This window comes from Siphateles boraxobius, unplaced genomic scaffold (assembly GCF_051911475.1).
Source record: "Siphateles boraxobius isolate OS27281-9 unplaced genomic scaffold, OSU_SipBor_1 41, whole genome shotgun sequence".
NCBI lineage: Eukaryota > Metazoa > Chordata > Actinopteri > Cypriniformes > Leuciscidae > Siphateles > Siphateles boraxobius.
The window spans coordinates 17,686,130-17,704,428 of record NW_027509042.1 but is presented as its reverse complement, the minus strand read 5'-3'; the positions used below and the strand labels follow the sequence as shown (position 1 = coordinate 17,704,428).

General features: G+C 41.8%; 1 protein-coding gene and 1 non-coding gene across 4 annotated transcripts in view; both read left to right on the top strand.

The window, feature by feature from the left end:
* Positions 1–4,502: 4,502 nt before the first annotated feature.
* shroom2a (shroom family member 2a) overlaps positions 4,503–18,299 on the top strand; it is a 53,887-nt gene continuing 40,090 nt past the window's right edge. For 2 of the 3 annotated variants that reach the window (XM_077198725.1, XM_077198734.1), the window contains exon 1: positions 4,532–5,543. In XM_077198725.1, coding sequence (XP_077054840.1) covers positions 5,340–5,543 — 204 coding nt within the window. In that variant the 5' untranslated portion in view covers positions 4,532–5,339. Of the gene's footprint in view, positions 5,544–18,299 lie in introns of all 3 variants that reach the window. The other variant, XM_077198726.1, reaches the window with a different exon arrangement.
* trnag-ucc (transfer RNA glycine (anticodon UCC)) lies at positions 5,964–6,035 on the top strand. The gene has a single exon. It is a non-coding gene; the product is annotated as a tRNA-Gly (tRNA).

Genomic DNA, 18,299 nt, shown 5'->3' with positions numbered 1-18,299 from the left:
AAGAACGAAAAGAGTAAACAACAGACCTTTTGAAGCTTCCTGTTTTCTCACATATAATATTTCAAGCCATTGGTGGATTTTATCCACAGGGCAAAAACTGTTGTCTTATATTTGAGAGTTTGAATGGCGTGCTGTTCCTTGTATCTAGACTTCAGTTACATTCACTTTTTCCATATTACAGTAACAACAGGCCATCAGCTAAGAGAAATACACATTGAACACAGATATTGTACAGCAATTGTTAGGAGGTTATCTGACTTAAGAGGATTCTGCTTTATTTTACAGTTGCTTAGCAACAGCCTGATCTCTGAAAAGTGCAGTGCAGAAGGAATGAATCTAAAAACTCTTTAAAAATGCTCATGCTCATTCTGTATTTTGTTCTTGACTACATCAGCTTGAATTTTATATTTCATAGACAATGCTTGCTTGGATTCATTTTAAATAGTAACGAATGCAAGACCTTTATGTTCCCTCTTCTTAGTAATGGGTGTTGGAGGTAAACATTTATCAAAAAATATCAATTTATTGCAGTCAGAATGATTTTGAAATTGCTCATAACTCAACTGCTTTAAATTAATAGTTCACTGAGAGTTTTCTGTCCCTCTGTTGACAGCTACGCAACTACCACTTGGATGCTTCACAAAGTTCATAAAGCGATTGTTAAACTAATCCATATGAATTTAATCGTTCAGTCCAAATTTTCTGAAGAGACTCGATCGCTTTACATGATGAACACATTTAATTTAGTTTTTTATTCACATATAAACATTGATCAGGGAACATAAACAGAAGCTCAACTGAACCTGCTTGATGCGCGAGAACAAACCTCATTGCAGAAGTTTAAATGTGCTGCGAAACATGAACCTTATTGGTTCTCGCACGTCAAGCGAACATGCTTGAGTGTCCGTTTACCACAACTGATGTGTGAGTTGATGAATGTTTATATGTGAATATTGGCCTTAATTCAATCTGTACATCATGTAAAGCGATCGAGTCTCTTCAGAAATAGCTCAATTTAGACTAAACTGCTCAATTCATATGGATTAGTTTTACGATCTCTTTATAAACTTTTTGAAGCGTCAAAGTGGTAGTTGGGTAACTCTTAACGGAGGGACAGAAAGCTCTCGGACTTCATTAAAATATCTTAGTTTGTGTTCCGAAGATGAATGAAAGTCTTAAGGGTTTGGAACGTCATGAGGGGGTGTAATTAATGGCAGAACTTTTATTTTTGGGTGAACTACCCCTTTAAGACTGATTGAAAACATTGTTTCTATAAGGTTGAAGAAACAACCAATAAATAAATAAATAAATAAAATAAAAATGTTCAAAAGTAAGTCTGATTGTGCCGTTTCCATGGCAGTACACCAAGGACAGCATGCAGCACTCTTGCTCACACCTCTTAGCTCTGCCATTGTATCAACACTTCATTTCTAGAGCTTCTGTTATAGACATTATACAGAAAATGTATGTGTGTTTTTCTTTCTGTATACCAAGATGAGATCATGAGAACATCTTTACACTTTTGACACTGATATAAAAACAATTAGTGTGAACTGCATGTGTTCCATATACCAAAGCTGTTGTTATAAATCGTACGTAGTGTGTCAAACATTTACATGGACACCATAATGTAAGCATAATAAAAGTGAGAAAACTTTTTAAGGGTCAGCATGAAACGGAAGTTGCAATAGTCTTTTCTTCCCTATACTGGGATGAATATCTGTCTGAAACGGCTTCTTGAACAACTGTGTGTGTGTGTGTGGGGGGGGACTTTATGTTGTCCATCGGGATTGTTTGGATCATTGGGGTCTGCTATTGGTCGATCTCATGTGAGTGACAGGTTGATCCCGCCCTCGTGCCAGTAAACATGTCATCATAGAAGAGACGAGATGTTTCTGCAAGTGTGAGGGTAAGTTATTTTGATTTAAGATTTTAAATGCACATTAATAAAAGAAATAACAATATGCAATAATGTATAATAAATACTGCAATATTCAGTACATACATATGAAAGGTCACTTTTGATTTCATGGTGACTGCACATGTAGAATCGCATACATATAATATTTATCAAGTCTTCCACCATCTCAAATTCTGTCTTATTTATTGGTAGATATCACTAAGATTAGTACATTTATACATTTCTACTTGGCAGACACTTATCTGAAGAAATTTGCATAACATCCAAGATATGTTACTACCAATGTGCTTGTGGAACCATTTACTTTGACATAGAAATACTAGTTTCTAATCCAAATGTATAATAATACCTCATTATTAATTTGTGTAGCAATTGGGTAATTTGCAGAACTATTTCTTTTTATGCTAGCATGGGGAGAGCTGATGAGAAGAACTACTGGTTTAGAGGTCTCTAATGACCTGTTGCTGAATTTGTAAATGCTCTTGTGCTTTTTGGCTGTCAGTGACAATGAAACTACAGGGGATAGATAGTCCTGCTTGCTTGTTTGCTTTTCTCACTCAGTACTATAAAATACGGAGGTTCTGCTGTACCTTTCTATGATTGATGGTCCAATAAAATCTTCTGAGATATGACATAAATCAAGTTTCCTTGATAGTTTCTTATGGTGTTCAGTAATAATCTCTGGCCTTTCAATACTTTGCAGTGCAATATTCATGCTAATTTAACCACAGATGTCACCCCATGAAAATATAGTAAGCTTATTAAGGAATCATCCCTAATAATCTTCAAAAAAATAAATAAATGGGTGAGTCATAATTGGTGGTGTATTAGTAATCTTCATCGCTGGCTTTACTCATGGCAGCTCTGTATATTTTCTTACTTTTTATTATTAGTTTTAAAATCAACAAACTCATGCTGAGCTTTAATTGAGTTTAAATCTGGTGTAACCTAAAATAAAGATGCTATGAAGTAAATGCTTTATGATAACGACCTTGTTATTGTTATAATAAATGAATCACTGTGAACTGTGCATTTCTACAGTGGCATCAGAGTGTACCTTTAACAGGAAGGTTGAGCTGCGAATACACTTTTATTTAGAGACTAGCTTTTAGGTTTAAAATGTAGGCACAATAGAAGGCCTACACACAGAGTGTATGTGTGTGTTCTGCAAAATGGTTCTCTCTGGCAAGTACAGAGGATTTTCTTACTCTAGGATTGCTTTGTAAGCAACACAGCTGATTATTTTTTCACCCATTAGGTATGTGCCTTAGCAAGCACAAAGATGATGATTTTTTTTACAACCAAGAACGTGGGCAGCTCAGTCTGCATGCCTATCATAATATACTTCTGAGACATATCATGTTTTCAAAATTAGGCTAGTGAAACAGAGTGAATCTAATGCACTGATTTGTTATGTCAACTGGGAACTTATTTTCATAGAACTTTAAACCATGAACTGATCATGAATCAATCAATGGAAAGCTAGTGAGTGCCCTCTTTGGGAAGAGATGCCATGTTGCATGCATTATTGATGTATGTTTTATGAGGTTTTTATTATAAGAAATACAATTTGTGAGAACGCTTTATTTACCACATTCATACTTTATTTGCTCTCTTGATCAGTTTTTGCCTATTTTGGTCAATAATTTGTTATTAGTTTGAACAAGTGACAAGTTCTCATAAAAGATTCATTTTATAAGATTGTTTTATTTACTCAAACGTTAAACAATGGAAAACCACATGTATACATACTGTATGTATATATAAGACAGATTTACAATACCTGATAACCAAAATAAAGATACACACAAAATCCTGTTTTTAAATAAAATGTAAGGTTATGATGCCTTTGTTTGGACTTTCTTGAATATTAATTTTCATGACTGACATATCAAGGGACATATTTGTCACCATATTTTAAAAATGGCCCACATAATCTTCCTCAAATTATAAGCACTTTTGCAAATTTTTTGAATAAAGTCACTACCAATATTTTACTATTTCGATAAATAAATTATTTTTTTAATTATTGAACAAAAAAAAACTTAAGAAAACGGGATAAGAATAGGTAGATCAAGGCAATAAAATATATTTTTAAACAAGAAAGAGTAAACAGAGACAGTCAACTAAAAAGGTAATTCACAAACATCTAAAGCAATAGAAATTAAACAATAAATTAATAAAAATAAGTAATATGAAACTTAAAAATAGTCACCTTCAGGTAACTCGTATAATGAAACCATTTTTTAAATCAACAGAGCTGTTTTTGCATCTTTCTTGTTAAATGATGAACAAAGAGAGTCACAGAATAACTTTTAATCAACACAAAAGCCTAGAATTGGGCTCAGAATCAGTGACTTTACATGAGATGAAACTGGCCACAGAGAATTCCCAGTTTTAACCTATCTCCTTTGACACCGAGCCCCAAATCAAAAACAGTACATTCATTATAAAAAATAAAAAGTTTAAATAAATAAGCCTACTTCAAAGCACATGCTTTTCAATGATTTTATTTATAAGCGCTTGCAAACTAGTGCGGCCACACACAGTGAACAGTAGAGGTCGCTGCTGCTCTCTTGTCAGAGTTGGTGACGAGCGCACAGGTAGATTGAGTCTCGTTAGCGTAATCCACACTAACCCAACAGAGATCAGCCTTCTGCCATCAGGCATTGCAGCCTTTGTGTCTCATCTCCGAGTATGTTCTGCGTTAGGATAAAAACTAAGAGAGAAATCTATTTGTTTCGGTTCGTACAATAGTTGGAAAACTTATACTGTGGCTCAGAGAAGAGATGTAAAGTACGGTGTTCATCCACTTGTTGATTGAATATGACTCGCGGTTAGCTGACTAGCTCCACCGGCACACACACACACACACTCACCACAGGACTGGACATAACCGTCACTATGAGCAGCAAAATCCGTACGGCTAATCAGTATTTCTGGTTAACGACTTGAATCCGGACGGTTGCGTTATCGACAGTCAGTCAGTGAGCGTTTTTATTATTATTTTAGGAAATACTTGATTTTGATGGCGAGACAAACTTAAACTGAATCATTTGGCTAATGCTAACATAAAGAGAGAGGTCAGATAAACCACAAACAAACACGACTTAACATTTCTGTTAAAATCGCGCTTCGTTTCAGGAATTAAATTTGTTTTAGTTTGGAAGTTTGTTTTGTAAATGTACAGTCCACTTAATTAAATAACGCTCTTAAATGATGTCTTGACTAGAGGAAACAACGCAACAAAGTATCCAGAGACGTCCATGTGATGTTCTTGTGGATTAACATTAACAGCTGCTGTTGATGTGGAAGACTGTGGGATTTTGACTTTGGAATTGATACATCCACATTTGCATTTAAGTAGCCTACAAAAGACTGCCATATTCTGTTGGTTGAGAGACAGGTTGCGCATGAAATGGACACGATCAACCAGTACTCCGGCTTTCCAGAAGGAGACCACAGGATCTTTTACAGTTCAGAAAGATCTGTGAGTTTTGATGAACATCACGGTAATGGTGAGGGATGGAAAGTGGTGGATGTGACACTCTCTGGGGGAGCACCATGGGGGTTCACCCTTAGAGGTGGATTGGAGCACAGAGAACCTCTTCTTATAACCAAGGTAAGTCATCCGTCGTCTACATGTTGGACAGTGACCTCAGGACTGTTCATCTAAATTTGGAATTATTGTTGATTTTGAGAGAGAGAGAGAGAGAGACCTCTGTTTAACTTTAAAGCAGTATCCAAAAAGCATAGAGAAAAATGTTGTTAAGCTATATAAATTATTTATAATAATAACAACAACAGTTAGCCTATATATAAATGAAATATAGGCTAATATTTTAACGTTATTATATTTGCTTTAATGAAAGTATATTTGCTTTAATTTAATATTATTAAGGGTTAAGCTGTATTTCTAATTTTCATATTCCTCATATATATATTTTTTTTTTCCCACATCAACTTTATAGTATATTAGAAGTGTGATCTCGTCAGCTATGTTTAGTGACGTGAGCTTGAATGGTGCCGCAATTTGCACAGAGCGTTGGTGGTATAGTGGTTAGCATAGCTGCCTTCCAAGCAGTTGACCCGGGTTCGATTCCCGGCCAACGCATGAACCCTTTTCTTCTGGAAGTTTTACTCTCGAAGTCATACAGTTCTCACAAGAAAGCAGCATGCAAAGAAAGACAATTCATGTTTTAAAATATGGGCAATTCAAGCAAAGCAATTTCTTTCTTTGTCCATGCAATACAGGCTGGAACAGACAGCATGTCAGCAGATATGCACGTGCATAATGTCTAACCTTTCAGTCTCAAATCGGAACGATCAAAATGCAGTCACTTTGTTGAGAAACAGACAGTTTTAAAATTGATTTATCATAGGGCACCAGAAAAGTGTCTCTTAATCTTCAACCATGGACCCTTAGTACACCTAATTAGTCTATAAATCCGTTCTTTGTTATTTGACAGTACCAGAGTTTATGTCATGAGACATCATAAGACCTCATAGAAAGTGCTATTTAAAGTAAAGTTAGTACAGTTGTTTGTTTGGACAAATATGTTGAGCTTTATGTTGTGAGAATTTAAAGGAAAAACAAAACTGAACCCATATGCAAATTGAGTTGCAGTGGTTTTCATACTGATCACGTTTGGTCAAATCAGATCATCCAAGTACCACATAGTCTCCATCTTTCAAAGTCATAGGAACTATTTATGACCAATATTGCCCTTAATGTTTGAAGGATAGAACAGGATGGATTAAGCACACTAGAAAGTTTTCCCACCCTGTACTAATGATATAAGAATGAGCTATTAATCAGAGTTGTATTACATGCACAAAGCTGCACATTATAATTATGAATACCAGAAAGTTTTAAGCCATTTAATACATTTTATTATTTATTTAATTTAAATATATTTTATAGCATATTATATATATTATTTCTTATTAATTTAGTAAATTTCCTGAGTCATGTGGTGTATCACCTGAGTTTAAAGGGCAACTAAACACTAAAACAACTTTTTTTAGTTAATTATCTGTAAGAATGGAGCTTCATAAATGCTGTTCATTGATTCGAGTACATTTTTTGACATTTGGGTATAAAGTAGTTAAAGTAGTTAATTTTTTTAATCTAGATTAATCTCACTGGAATCTTGGAATTAATCTAGATTAATCTAGATTAAAATGGCTCATTTGAATTCTGCCGAAGTCATTTAGAATATGTGTGCTACCCAAATAATGTCTAAAAGTAAGTCTTTGAGAATAGTTTGCCTCGCGTAGGGATTTTAATTTCTGCCAAAAATGCCATTCGACAATGGAGGAGCAAAAGTCGAATATCGTTCAAAGAAAATTATAAAATAAAATAAATAAATAAATAAAACGCACAATTACAATGACAGAAAGGGAGGCCAATTTCATCTTTAGAGATTTGTCATCAAACAAACTGTTTATTAATTGAACAAGTAACATGTTTTCGTCGTTTTTTTTTAAACATAGTAATTTAGGCTAATTGGAAGAAGAAAAAAACAATAAGCATGATGTAGCTACAGTCCGTTTTTGCATCGCCAAACCAGATGCTCGTTAGATCAAAAAATAATGTCATATGTCATAATGATTTTATGTGAACCTGCCTTTACCGGCAAAAGCTCATCCTTTTTAAACAAATTAGTTTCAATCAGTGTAAACAATTCGTGTGACTATGCCCCTGCGCAATACACACACATTACCGCGGGATGGCGGGTGTTCATTTCATAAACTGTACACAATGGTAGCTTATTTATTTTGTAGCCTATGAATTAATGTATATGTCCAACAGATAATGTCATACTTTTTAGTAGTGCTATCGTGGCGTAATAATCTGTTTGGTTGTAAAATGTATTACCTGAAATGAAATGAAATCGAATGTATCGTCCTGTTGAATCATTCATTCACAGACAGCTTACGAAGATGTTCAACTAATAAAGATCTTCATCGCTGGCAAAAAATATGATGCATTTGCAGATTTGCTTTCACTAGACTAAACTGTAGCTCTTGGTGTTCTTAAATCTTCCTGTTACGACTCCGTGTCGATTGCGATTGAACGCGCTTCAGTGATTCAGTGCGTGAGGACTGAACAGAACTGATTCGCGAACCGATTTAGACAGATCTGCCAACTTGTTTGATGAAGTCTTTGAACAGAATCGACCCAAAAGAGTGATTCATTTGTAAATTGAGCATCGCTCATGCCCATAAAATACAGCGCGCTTGGAATAAACTCATTTAACAACATGTAAAGTAACGAGAGGAACGATCGCCCAATGTAACATGTAAAAGTATACACCTTGTGTCCCTGACAGGAAAATACCCTGCTGCGCAATTTGCGCGAAAATATAACGATATTCGAAAAAGCTATTTTATGATCCCAACCCAACTTTGAGAATAGATTAACGGCAATATTTTTTTATCGCCCGATAAGATTCTCACGTTAACGCAGCACGTTAACGCCGATAACGGCCCACCAATAGTATAAAGTGTTTTAATTTTCAAATATATGGTGTAAAAACGTCTGAGGGTTAAACGGAAAGCTCCTGCAGTAGGGGTACTCTCTGACGTAGAATACTCTCTGACGTCACTCTGTCACGCCCCTGGTGCGAGCTCACCACGCCCTTGGCTGCCCCTGGTATAAAAGCATCTGGTTCCGTCAAAACTAGGCTACTGTAGCGAGTCAGGAGTTGGAATTACGAGTATTGAAAACGATCAGGATAGACATATATTAGCATCTAGTTAGTATAGCATTTATATAGTTATTTAGATTATTTCGTGTAGCCTAGGTAGTTAATCTCGCCTATTGCTCCAGTTTGCAACCTGCATTTTACGTGGGATTGCTTCTCCAACGCAATGGAGGTGGAAATGGGCTTCTCCACACAGCTTGCGCTGCCAAACGATGCTCTTCCTGCATAAACTCCACCACCGCAGCGGTGGTGATGTGACTCATGATGTGAGTGAGCATATATTTTTAATCACAATTTATGTTCCTTCTTATTAGGCTAAAGTTAATCCTCTGGTGTCGACAAACGTGCCGGCGCGATTTGCTGATTATTTTTTTCACATAGCAGCAAAATATAATGAACGTAATAGTAATAATTATCCTGGAAAAAATTACCTCAAAATGACTGAATATAAGAATAATCGGATGCCGAACGCGATGCGGGAGTTAAGACCGCAGTTTGAGCTGGTGTCCACAGACAATTCACCCTCCTCCACTTCAGGTGAAGGTGGGGGAGAAAAGTTCTCGACTTCAAATGACCGCTCTGTTGCAAAGCTACTTGCGTCACTCCATTTTAGCTAGTTTGACAGCAGCTGTCACTGCGGGTCTCAGGTGCACGCCCCCCCGCTCTGCCCTCGGTTCGTCCCCTCTATCTCTGCTGGGGTCTGCCCACTTTTCCAGCATTTTTCAAATATTGCCAGTGGGTGGAGTCAGGCTTTGACTAGGGGTTTAGTTACCCTTTAATAAGTCTATAGGCCTATATTTTATGTTTTTGGAAGAAGTCTGTCTCGGCAAGGCTGCATTTATTTGATCAAAAATACTGTAATAACCAAAATATTGTGAAATATTACTATTTAAATGAACCCTTTTAGTTAATATATATATTTTAAAATGTAATGATGATGTAATGTGATGGAAAAGTTGAATTTTTAGCAGCCATTACAGCCATATCAGTCTTTAGTGTCGCATGATCCTTCAGAAATCATTATAATATGCTGATTAGGTTCTTAAGAAGCATTTCTTATTAGATTAATGTTTTTAAAAAAAAGTTATTCTGCTTAATATTTTTGTGGAAACAGTGATACATTTTGATCTTTGAATACAAAATTTAAAAGAACAGCATTTATTTGAAATCTAATTTTACAACATAAAGTCTTTACTGTCACTTTTGAGAGTGTAAATGCTGTATAGACATGGCCAAATGTTTTGGCAGTGAAGCACATTTTGTGAAGTTTGATGCTTCAGTTGTTGTAGTGTTGATTCGATTAGTTTCTTGGTTATTGCACAGACGGATCAGGTGCATTTGAAATAATTGCAAAAAGCTTAATTGGCCAACGACTTTATCACAAAAACCCAAATATCACTGTTTTTTGGCACTGGCACAAAATGACCAGCTAACATAAGTTCACTTATCATATCATCAGCACATGGGAAAGTGTGAACAAGTACTAGTCAAGTGGAATCACATTAACATTCTGATTGGATTATAAGAACTGATTGCTATAAATGGAGGGAAGTGTGTTCTTGTGTTAGGAATGGTTGGGGGGAGGGGTGTGGTGGGTTGGGGGGTGGGGGGTGCTAATACAGAAACCGAAAATTCTCTGGACAGCAGTATTTGTCCAAATTTCAATCTTAACCGTTCAATTTAATCAGAAACGATCTTAAAACAGGGCTTTAAGTGTAAAATACAGAACGTCTCAGTTACGCATGTAACCCTCGTTCCCTGAGTAGGGAACGGAGACGTCTCGTCGGAGGAGTTTCCAACGAATTAGGATCACGCTAGGGAGACCAACTGCCTTTGAGTGAACTAAAACGAGCCAATAAACATTGGCATGCAAGATTTGCATTCCTCGCGCCGCCTACTAGTGCGGGTATAAAGCGGAAGCAAGCGCATACACATTTGCTTTTCGCTGAGGAGCCGGATGGTGTCCAGTCCTCCGCGAAGGTACAGCAGCATGGCGACGGGACGAGACGTCTCCGTTCCCTACTCAGGGAACGTGGGTTACATACGTAACCGAGACGTACCCTTTCGTGGGAACTCCTACGTCTCGTCGGAGGAGTTTCCAACGAATTGGGATCCCTAACAAAACGCCATGGTGCTGGACCCTTCCAGCGCCCAGCTTAGCTACCCGCCGGGGCAGTTTCTTATCGTCTTTGATGGGAGCTAGCTAGGAAATCACACTGCTGTTCTGCAAGACCCTCTCAGTGGATATGGATAACACTGGGAAAGCATGCCCAACCTGTGGGAGGGAACGCTACGGAAGCCCAAGCCCGCCCGAAGGGAGGCACTGGAATACACATGTGTACTAACCCATGGGGTAGTGAAACACATGGCAGTCCTTGAGGTAGTCTCAGCCCAAGGGGTGGGAGCGTACTCAGCAAGGAGGACAGAATGCTCTGTCGAGGGAAAGACACGATGCTAGCCCGGAGGGTAGCTGAATCGTGGAGAAAATGGGTCGCCGAAGGGACCACTGTAGGCCACCCAGTCTACACACAACTCCTAAGAGAGGTAATAGACCTAGCGCCGGGCGATCCGCCTCGCCTGGTGCCGAAGGGGTGATGGAGGAACTCACGAGGTTAGCCGTATGTTGGGGAACCAACGGAGTAACAAGACGCACGTATCCGGCCGAGAGGCGGGAATGGCGTAGCAAGCCGACATAACCTAATTCGTCGCGTTACTGGCCGTAGCGAGTACACGGGAGGAAACAGGTTCAACACGTAGGCTATAGAATCTAGCGAACGTGTTAGGTGTCGCCCAGCCCGCAGCTCTACAGATGTCTGTCAGCGAGGCGCCTTGCGCCAAAGCCCAGGAGGAGGCAACACTCCTAGTAGAGTGTACCCTCAACCTAGATGGGCAAGGCACGTCCTGGGAAGCATAAGCCCGGACGAAGCATCCACTAGCCAGTGGGCTAACCTCTGCTTGGAGACAGCCATTCCCTTCTGCTGGCCTCCGTAACAGACAAAGAGCTGATCTGAGGTCCTGAAACTTTGCGTTCTGTCCACGTAACAATGCAGGGCGCGGACGGGACAGAGAAAAGCAAGGGCTGGGTCTGCCTCCTCCGGGGGCAGTGCTTGCAGGTTCACTACCTGATCTACAAATGGAGTGTTAGGAACCTTGGGCGCATATCCGAGCTGGGGTCTCAGAACAACATGAGAAAGCCCGGCCCGAACTCAAGGCACGATTCGTCGATCGAAAAAGCCTGCAGATCCCCTACCCTTTTAAAGGAGGCCAACGCCAACAGGAGAGCTGTCTTTATAGACAGGATATTAAACTCAACCGTTTGCAATGGCTCAAAGGGGGGCCTCTGAAGTGCTCTGAGCACTAGAGTTAAGTCCCAAGAGGGAACAGGGTGCGGATTACGAGGCGGATTTAGCCTTCTGGCACCCCTAAGGAATCTGATGACCAGGTCGTGCTTCCCTAATGACTTACTTTCTACTGCATCGTGATGAGCGGCTATTGCGGCAACATACACTTTGAGGGTGGAGGGAAACAGCCTTCTCTCCAACCCATCTTGCAGGAAGGAAAGCACGACTTTGATCGGGCAAGTTCGTGGGTCTTCCCGGTGGGAAGAACACCAATCGACGAACAGGTTCCACTTCAACGCATAGAGGCGCCTCGTAGAGGGGGCTCTAGTGGAAGTGATGGTGTCTACCACAGCATGTGGTAGGCCACCTAGAACCTCCGTGTCCCGTCCAGGGACCAGACATGAAAATTCCAGAGGTCTGGACGCGGGTGCCATAGGGTGCCCCGTCTCTGAGAAAGAAGATCCTTCCTCAGAGGAATGGGCCAAGGAGGGGCTGTCACGAGGAGCATGAGTTCCACGAACCAAGTCCGGTTTGGCCAATACGGCGCAACAAGCAGGACCTGCTCCTCGTCCTCCCTGACCTTGCACAAAGTCTGTGCGAGAAGGCTCACTGGGGTAAACGCATATTTTCGGATGCAGCTGTGTGCCAGTGCGTCCGTGCCGAGGGATCCTTCGGTCAGGGAATAAAACAGCCGGCAGTGGGTCGTGTCCGGAGAGAAAAACAGATCTATCTGAGCGGCTCCGAAGATTCCCCAAATCAGCTGAACCACCTGGGGATAGAGTCGCCATTCTGCCGGAAGAGGCGGCTGCCGTGAGAGCTTGTCGGCTACACGGTTGAGCGCACCAGCGATGTGAATGGGCCGAAGCGACCTCAGATGCTACTGACTCCATAGGAGGAGATGGCGGGCGAGTCGCGACATACGACGGGAGCGTAGACCACCTTGATGGTTGATGTACGCAAAGGTCGCAGTGCTGTCCGTACGGACCAGTACATGCTTGTGTAGAAGCAGCCCCTTGAGGCGGCACAAGGCTAAGCGTACTGCTTGCAACTCTAGGCAGTTGATGTGCCAATGCAGTTGAGGCCCCGTCCACAGACCTGAAACTGCATGCCCATTGTACGTGGCCCCCCACCCGTTGGCAGAGGCATTTGTGAAAACCACAGCATGCCTGGACACCTGGACTAAGGGAACTCCGGCCCGTAGAAACACAGGGTCCGACCAAGGAATGAAGGTTTGGCGACAGTGCGGGGTAATGTTGACCCGGAACGTGCCGCTCTGCCACGCCCATCTCGGGACTCGATCGTGAAGCCAGCGCTGAAGCGGTCTCATATGAAGCAGGCCGAGCAGCGTTACTGCGGCTGCGGCTGCCATATGCCCCAGGAGCCTCTGAAACTGTTTCAGTGGGACCGCAGACTTGCCTTGAAGACTTGAGGCAATTGAGCACTGACTGGACGCGCTCCTCGGTGAGGCGCGCAGTCTGACTGACCGAGTCCAACTCCAAACCGAGATAATAGATCCTCTGCGTGGGGCAGAGTTTGCTCTTGTCCCAGTTGACCTGAAGTCCCAATCGGCTGAGGTGCTAGAGCACAAAGTCCCTGTGTTCGCACAACAGATCTCGCGAGTGAGCAATTATAAGCCAGTCATCGAGATAGTTGAGAACGCGAACGCCATGTTCTCTCATGGGAACAATGGCCGACAGGGCCAAGCCGAAGGGTAGGACCTTGTACTGATATGCTCGACCCTCGAACGCAAACCGAAGAAACGGTCTGTGACGAGGAAGAATCGAGACATGAAAGTACGCATCCTTCAGTTCGATCGCTGCAAACCAATCCTGGGGACGGATGCATTCAAAAATGCATTTCTGCGTTAGCATTTTGAACGGGAGCTTGTGTAGGCCCCGATTCAAAACTCGCAGGTCCAGGATCGGCCGTAACCCACCGCCTTTCTTGGGTACAATGAAGTAAGGGCTGTAGAACCCAGACCTCATCTCGGCTGGAGGGACCATCTCGATCGCGTCCTTCGCCAGCAGGACGTCGATCTCCTTCCTCAAAACAGGGACATCGACACTCCGCACACTGGTGAAGCGGATGCCCCCGAACTTGGGAGGCTGGCGGGACCACCAGCTTGGACATCGCCCGACCCAGGGAACGTGCGGTGATTTTCGACGCCCGGAGGGCGAGGTCCGTCGCCGTACGCAGCTCTTGGAGCACCCCTGGGTCGGTACCACCCTCCTGCATGTCAGAGAGCGCTTTGGCCTGGTGGACCTGGAGAAGCGCTATGGCATGCAGGGCAGAAGCAGCTTCTCCGCACACGCTGTAGGCCTTTCCAGTCAGACTGGAGCGTGGGGGTACCCCGCCAGGTGGACGCAGTCTTAGGACACAACTGCATCGCTACTGACCGTTCCACTGGGGGGATGTCCACGTATCCCTTCACTGCCCCGCCATCGAGAGTGCTGAGGGAGGAGGATGGAGTCGATCTGTGTCTGGCCTTCAGAGGGGCCATCCACGACCTCGTCACCTCGTCATGCACTTCCGGAAAGAAAGGAACCGAGGCGGGGCGCTGAGAACCAGCACGAGCCGCCCCGAGATACCAATCGTCGAGCCGCGAGGGTTCGGGACGCGGTGGAGGGTTCCACTCGAGCCCGACACTCGCAGCCGTCCCGGGAAAGCATAGCGGCCATTTCCGGATCCGGCTCGGCTAACACTACCACACCAGAAGGGGGCAACGCAGTTGGGTCGTCATCACCGCTCTCCCTCCGATGCAGCGATCGACATCTGGTCCTCCGGCAGAGCCCCGAAGGAAACAACTGGGACCACACGAGATGGCCCAGTGCCCTCCTCCGGAGGCTCCAATGGCAGCGATGCGGAGGAGTGAGGAGTCTGCGGGGGTCTTTCACCCGGCTGGACATTCCTCACTGTAACCCTCAGACCACCAATGGGATTAGCCGAAGTAGCCTTCTTCTGAAGTGAACCAGAAGAAGAACTAGATCGGGGAATCTCCAAAGGGACTCTCCCTTGTTTGAGGGATCTTAGTCTCGATCTAAGCATCGCAACAGTCATGTTCCCGCAGTGAGAATATGACTCGTTCACGAACGCTGCCCTAGCGTGAATCACCACCGGCAGCCGGGAGCTCGCGAAGATCACTGAAGCGTCGTCACACCAACACAGAGAGATCCAGAAAAAGAGCAGACTCGTTGAGCACAAAGAAAACACTTTCTTGAAACTCATTCACTCAGAGGACACAACCGGTCGGCTCCGAAGCAAAAAGCAAATGTGTATGCGCTTGCTTCCGCTTTATACCCGCACTGGTAGGCGGCCTGCGGAATGCAAATCTTGCATGCCATTGTTTATTGGCTTGTTTTAGTTCACTCGAAGGCAGTTGGTCTCCCTAGCGTGATCCCAATTCGTTGGAAACTCCTCCGACGAGACGTAGGAGTTCCCACGAAAGGGAACTTGTCCTTTAAGACTAGTCCCAGACTAAAATGCATGTTTGAGCTGTTTTAACTGAAAGCAACTTGAACTGACATATCTTAAAATGTCATTGCCATTGTTTTGTCTTAAGATGCACACCAGAAATTTTTTCTTAAATGTCCTAATTTAACTTATGCATAATTCTGGCTTAATTTAAGCCCTGTCTGTGAAACCAGGCCCTAGAAAATCAATTGTCTGGAGAATAAAATGTCAATGCTACCTTGAGTGCTGTGTCATGCATTGAATCATCCTAAGACCATTCATGTGTGGGGTTGTTTTTTATCCAAGGGAGTGAGCTCTATCACAATTATGCCTGAAAACACTGCCGTGGATAAAGAATGGAGATTTTTGCATAGGTTATGAAGAAGGGACAACACTGTAAATATGGACTTTTTGCACATATTCAGTGTTTTTGCCAATAAAAGCTATGAAAACATAAAATACATGGTTTTCCACCATAGCAAGTAGAAACATAAAAATAATCTACTAATACTGAAGCAGCACTTTTACAAAAACACAATTACAGTTTTCTATATTGTGATTCCTTGAAAGGGTCTCCATTGTCCAACAACAAATGCATTTTAGAATGTACCTTCTATTAATGTGTGTATTTTGCAGTTTAAACGTTCCATACATTCTAAGCTATGGCTGTGGAAATGGCACTTTGGTCTCTTGCAGTGTTTTTTTTTTAAAACTCATTTTGAACAGTGACCGAAACTTTTTTTGTGTGCTTTTCTGGTTACTTATCAACTCTGAAGGACCTTGCAGATAAAATTGGAAAGAATACTGGTTTCTCTTACTTTCAGCATGGGATGCCTAATGTTCTCCATTAAGTGTCTTTTATTTTTATTTTTAGCCAATCTTAGCTCACATATTAGCTAAAAAGAATGTTAAATAAGGGAGAAAATTCTAAAACTCTGGTGGCCACCGCACATACAATAGTTTTGATGTGCATGTGACTTTCAAAAGTAAATTCCTGCCATTGCTGGGGTCTTTAAGGAGCTAAAACTTTAAGTTAGGTCAGTTTGTGGAAGCCTCTAATTTGTTAGCACAGTCTTTCAGAAGATGGTTTAAAGATTGAGTGGATCTGTGGTTTTTCACATCTCTGGACATTTATTCATCAAACAACATTTCTGTGAGCCCTGCAGACCCCGTCACACTTCAGAAATTGGTAAGAGCGGTTAATAATGTACTGAAGCTTTTTACCCCCCTCATTGATGCTCTTAAAGGCTTGTTGTTTTTACTGGATCATATGATGTCAAATCTTGCCATAAATTAACCTTTGCACCTGTTTTTCGAGATTAAGGCTTGGTTGTCTTTGTTTTCATCGAGGTTTTTTCTCGTTGATTTTGACATTATAGTCAAGGTGTGTTTCTAACAGACAGATATATATATATATATATAGATGGATAGATAAATCCATTATTCTGCTGATGCAGGAAACGTCATATCTAAAGATGAAAAGTGAACCCAGAACCATTAGTTGGGTAACCACTCATCTTTATCCATTTATTCTGTTGGTTTCCAAAGCTTCTCTGTACTTGACTGTCATCATATTGCAAAATTGAGTTCATTTTTATTCTTGGCATATTGGTGTTTTTTTACCTTTTTGTTCTTGTACTAGTTCCATAGACAAAACAAATGAAATACCTTTGCCAAGTATGACCTAAATCTCTTCCAAGTACATTCCAGTTGGGTATGGGGAACTTACAGGTGCTGGTCATATAATTAGAATATCATCAAAAAGTTGATTTATTTCAGTAATTTCATTCAAAAAGTGAAACTTGGATATTATATTCATTCATTACACACAGACTGATATATTTCTATATAAAATTGTGATGATTAAAACTGACAACTAATGAAAATCCCAAATTCAGTTTCTCAGAAAATTAGAATATTACTTAAGACCAATACAAAAAAAGGATTTTTTTGAAATGTTGGCCAACTGAAAAGTATGAACATAAAGTATGAGCATTATACAGCACTCAATACTTAGTTGGGGCTTCTTTGGCCTGAATTACTGCAGCAATGCGGCGTGGCATGGAGTCGATCAGTCTGTGGCACTGCTCAGGTGTTATGAGAGCCCAGGTTGCTCTGATAGTGGCCTTCACCTCTTCTGCATAGTTGGTTCTGACATATCACATATTCCTCTTCACAATACCCCATAGATTTTCTATAGGGTTAAGGTCAGGGGAGTTTGCTGGCCAATTAAGAACAAGGATACCATGGTCCTTAAACCAGGTACTGGAGGCTTTGGCACTGTGTGCAGGTGCCAAGTCCTGTTGAAAAATGAAATCTGCATCTCCATAAAGTTGGTCAGCAGCAGGAAGCATGAAGTGCTGTAAAACTTCCTGGTAGACGGCTGCGTTGACCTTGGAACTCAGAAAACACAGTGGACCAACACCAGCAGATGACATGGCACCCCAAACCATCACTGACTGGAAACTTTACACTGAACTTCAAGCAACGTGGATTCTGTGCCTCTCCTCTCTTCCTCCAGACCATGGGACCTTGATTTCCAAAGGAAATGCAAAATGTACTTTCATCAGAGAACATAACTTTGGGCCACTCAGAAGCAGTCAAGTCCTTTTTGTCTTTAGACCAGGCGAGACGCTTCTGACGCTGTGTCTTGTTCAAGAGTGGCTTGACACAAGGAATGCGACAGCTGAAACCCATGTCTTGCATACGTCTGTGCGTGGTGGTTCTTGAACCACTGACTCCAGCTGCAGTCCACTCTTTGTGAATCTCCCACAAATTTTGAATGGGTTTTGTTTCACAATATTCTCCAGGGTGCGGTTATCTCTATTGCTTGTACACTTTTTTTCTACCACATATTTTCCTTCCCTTCGCCTCTCT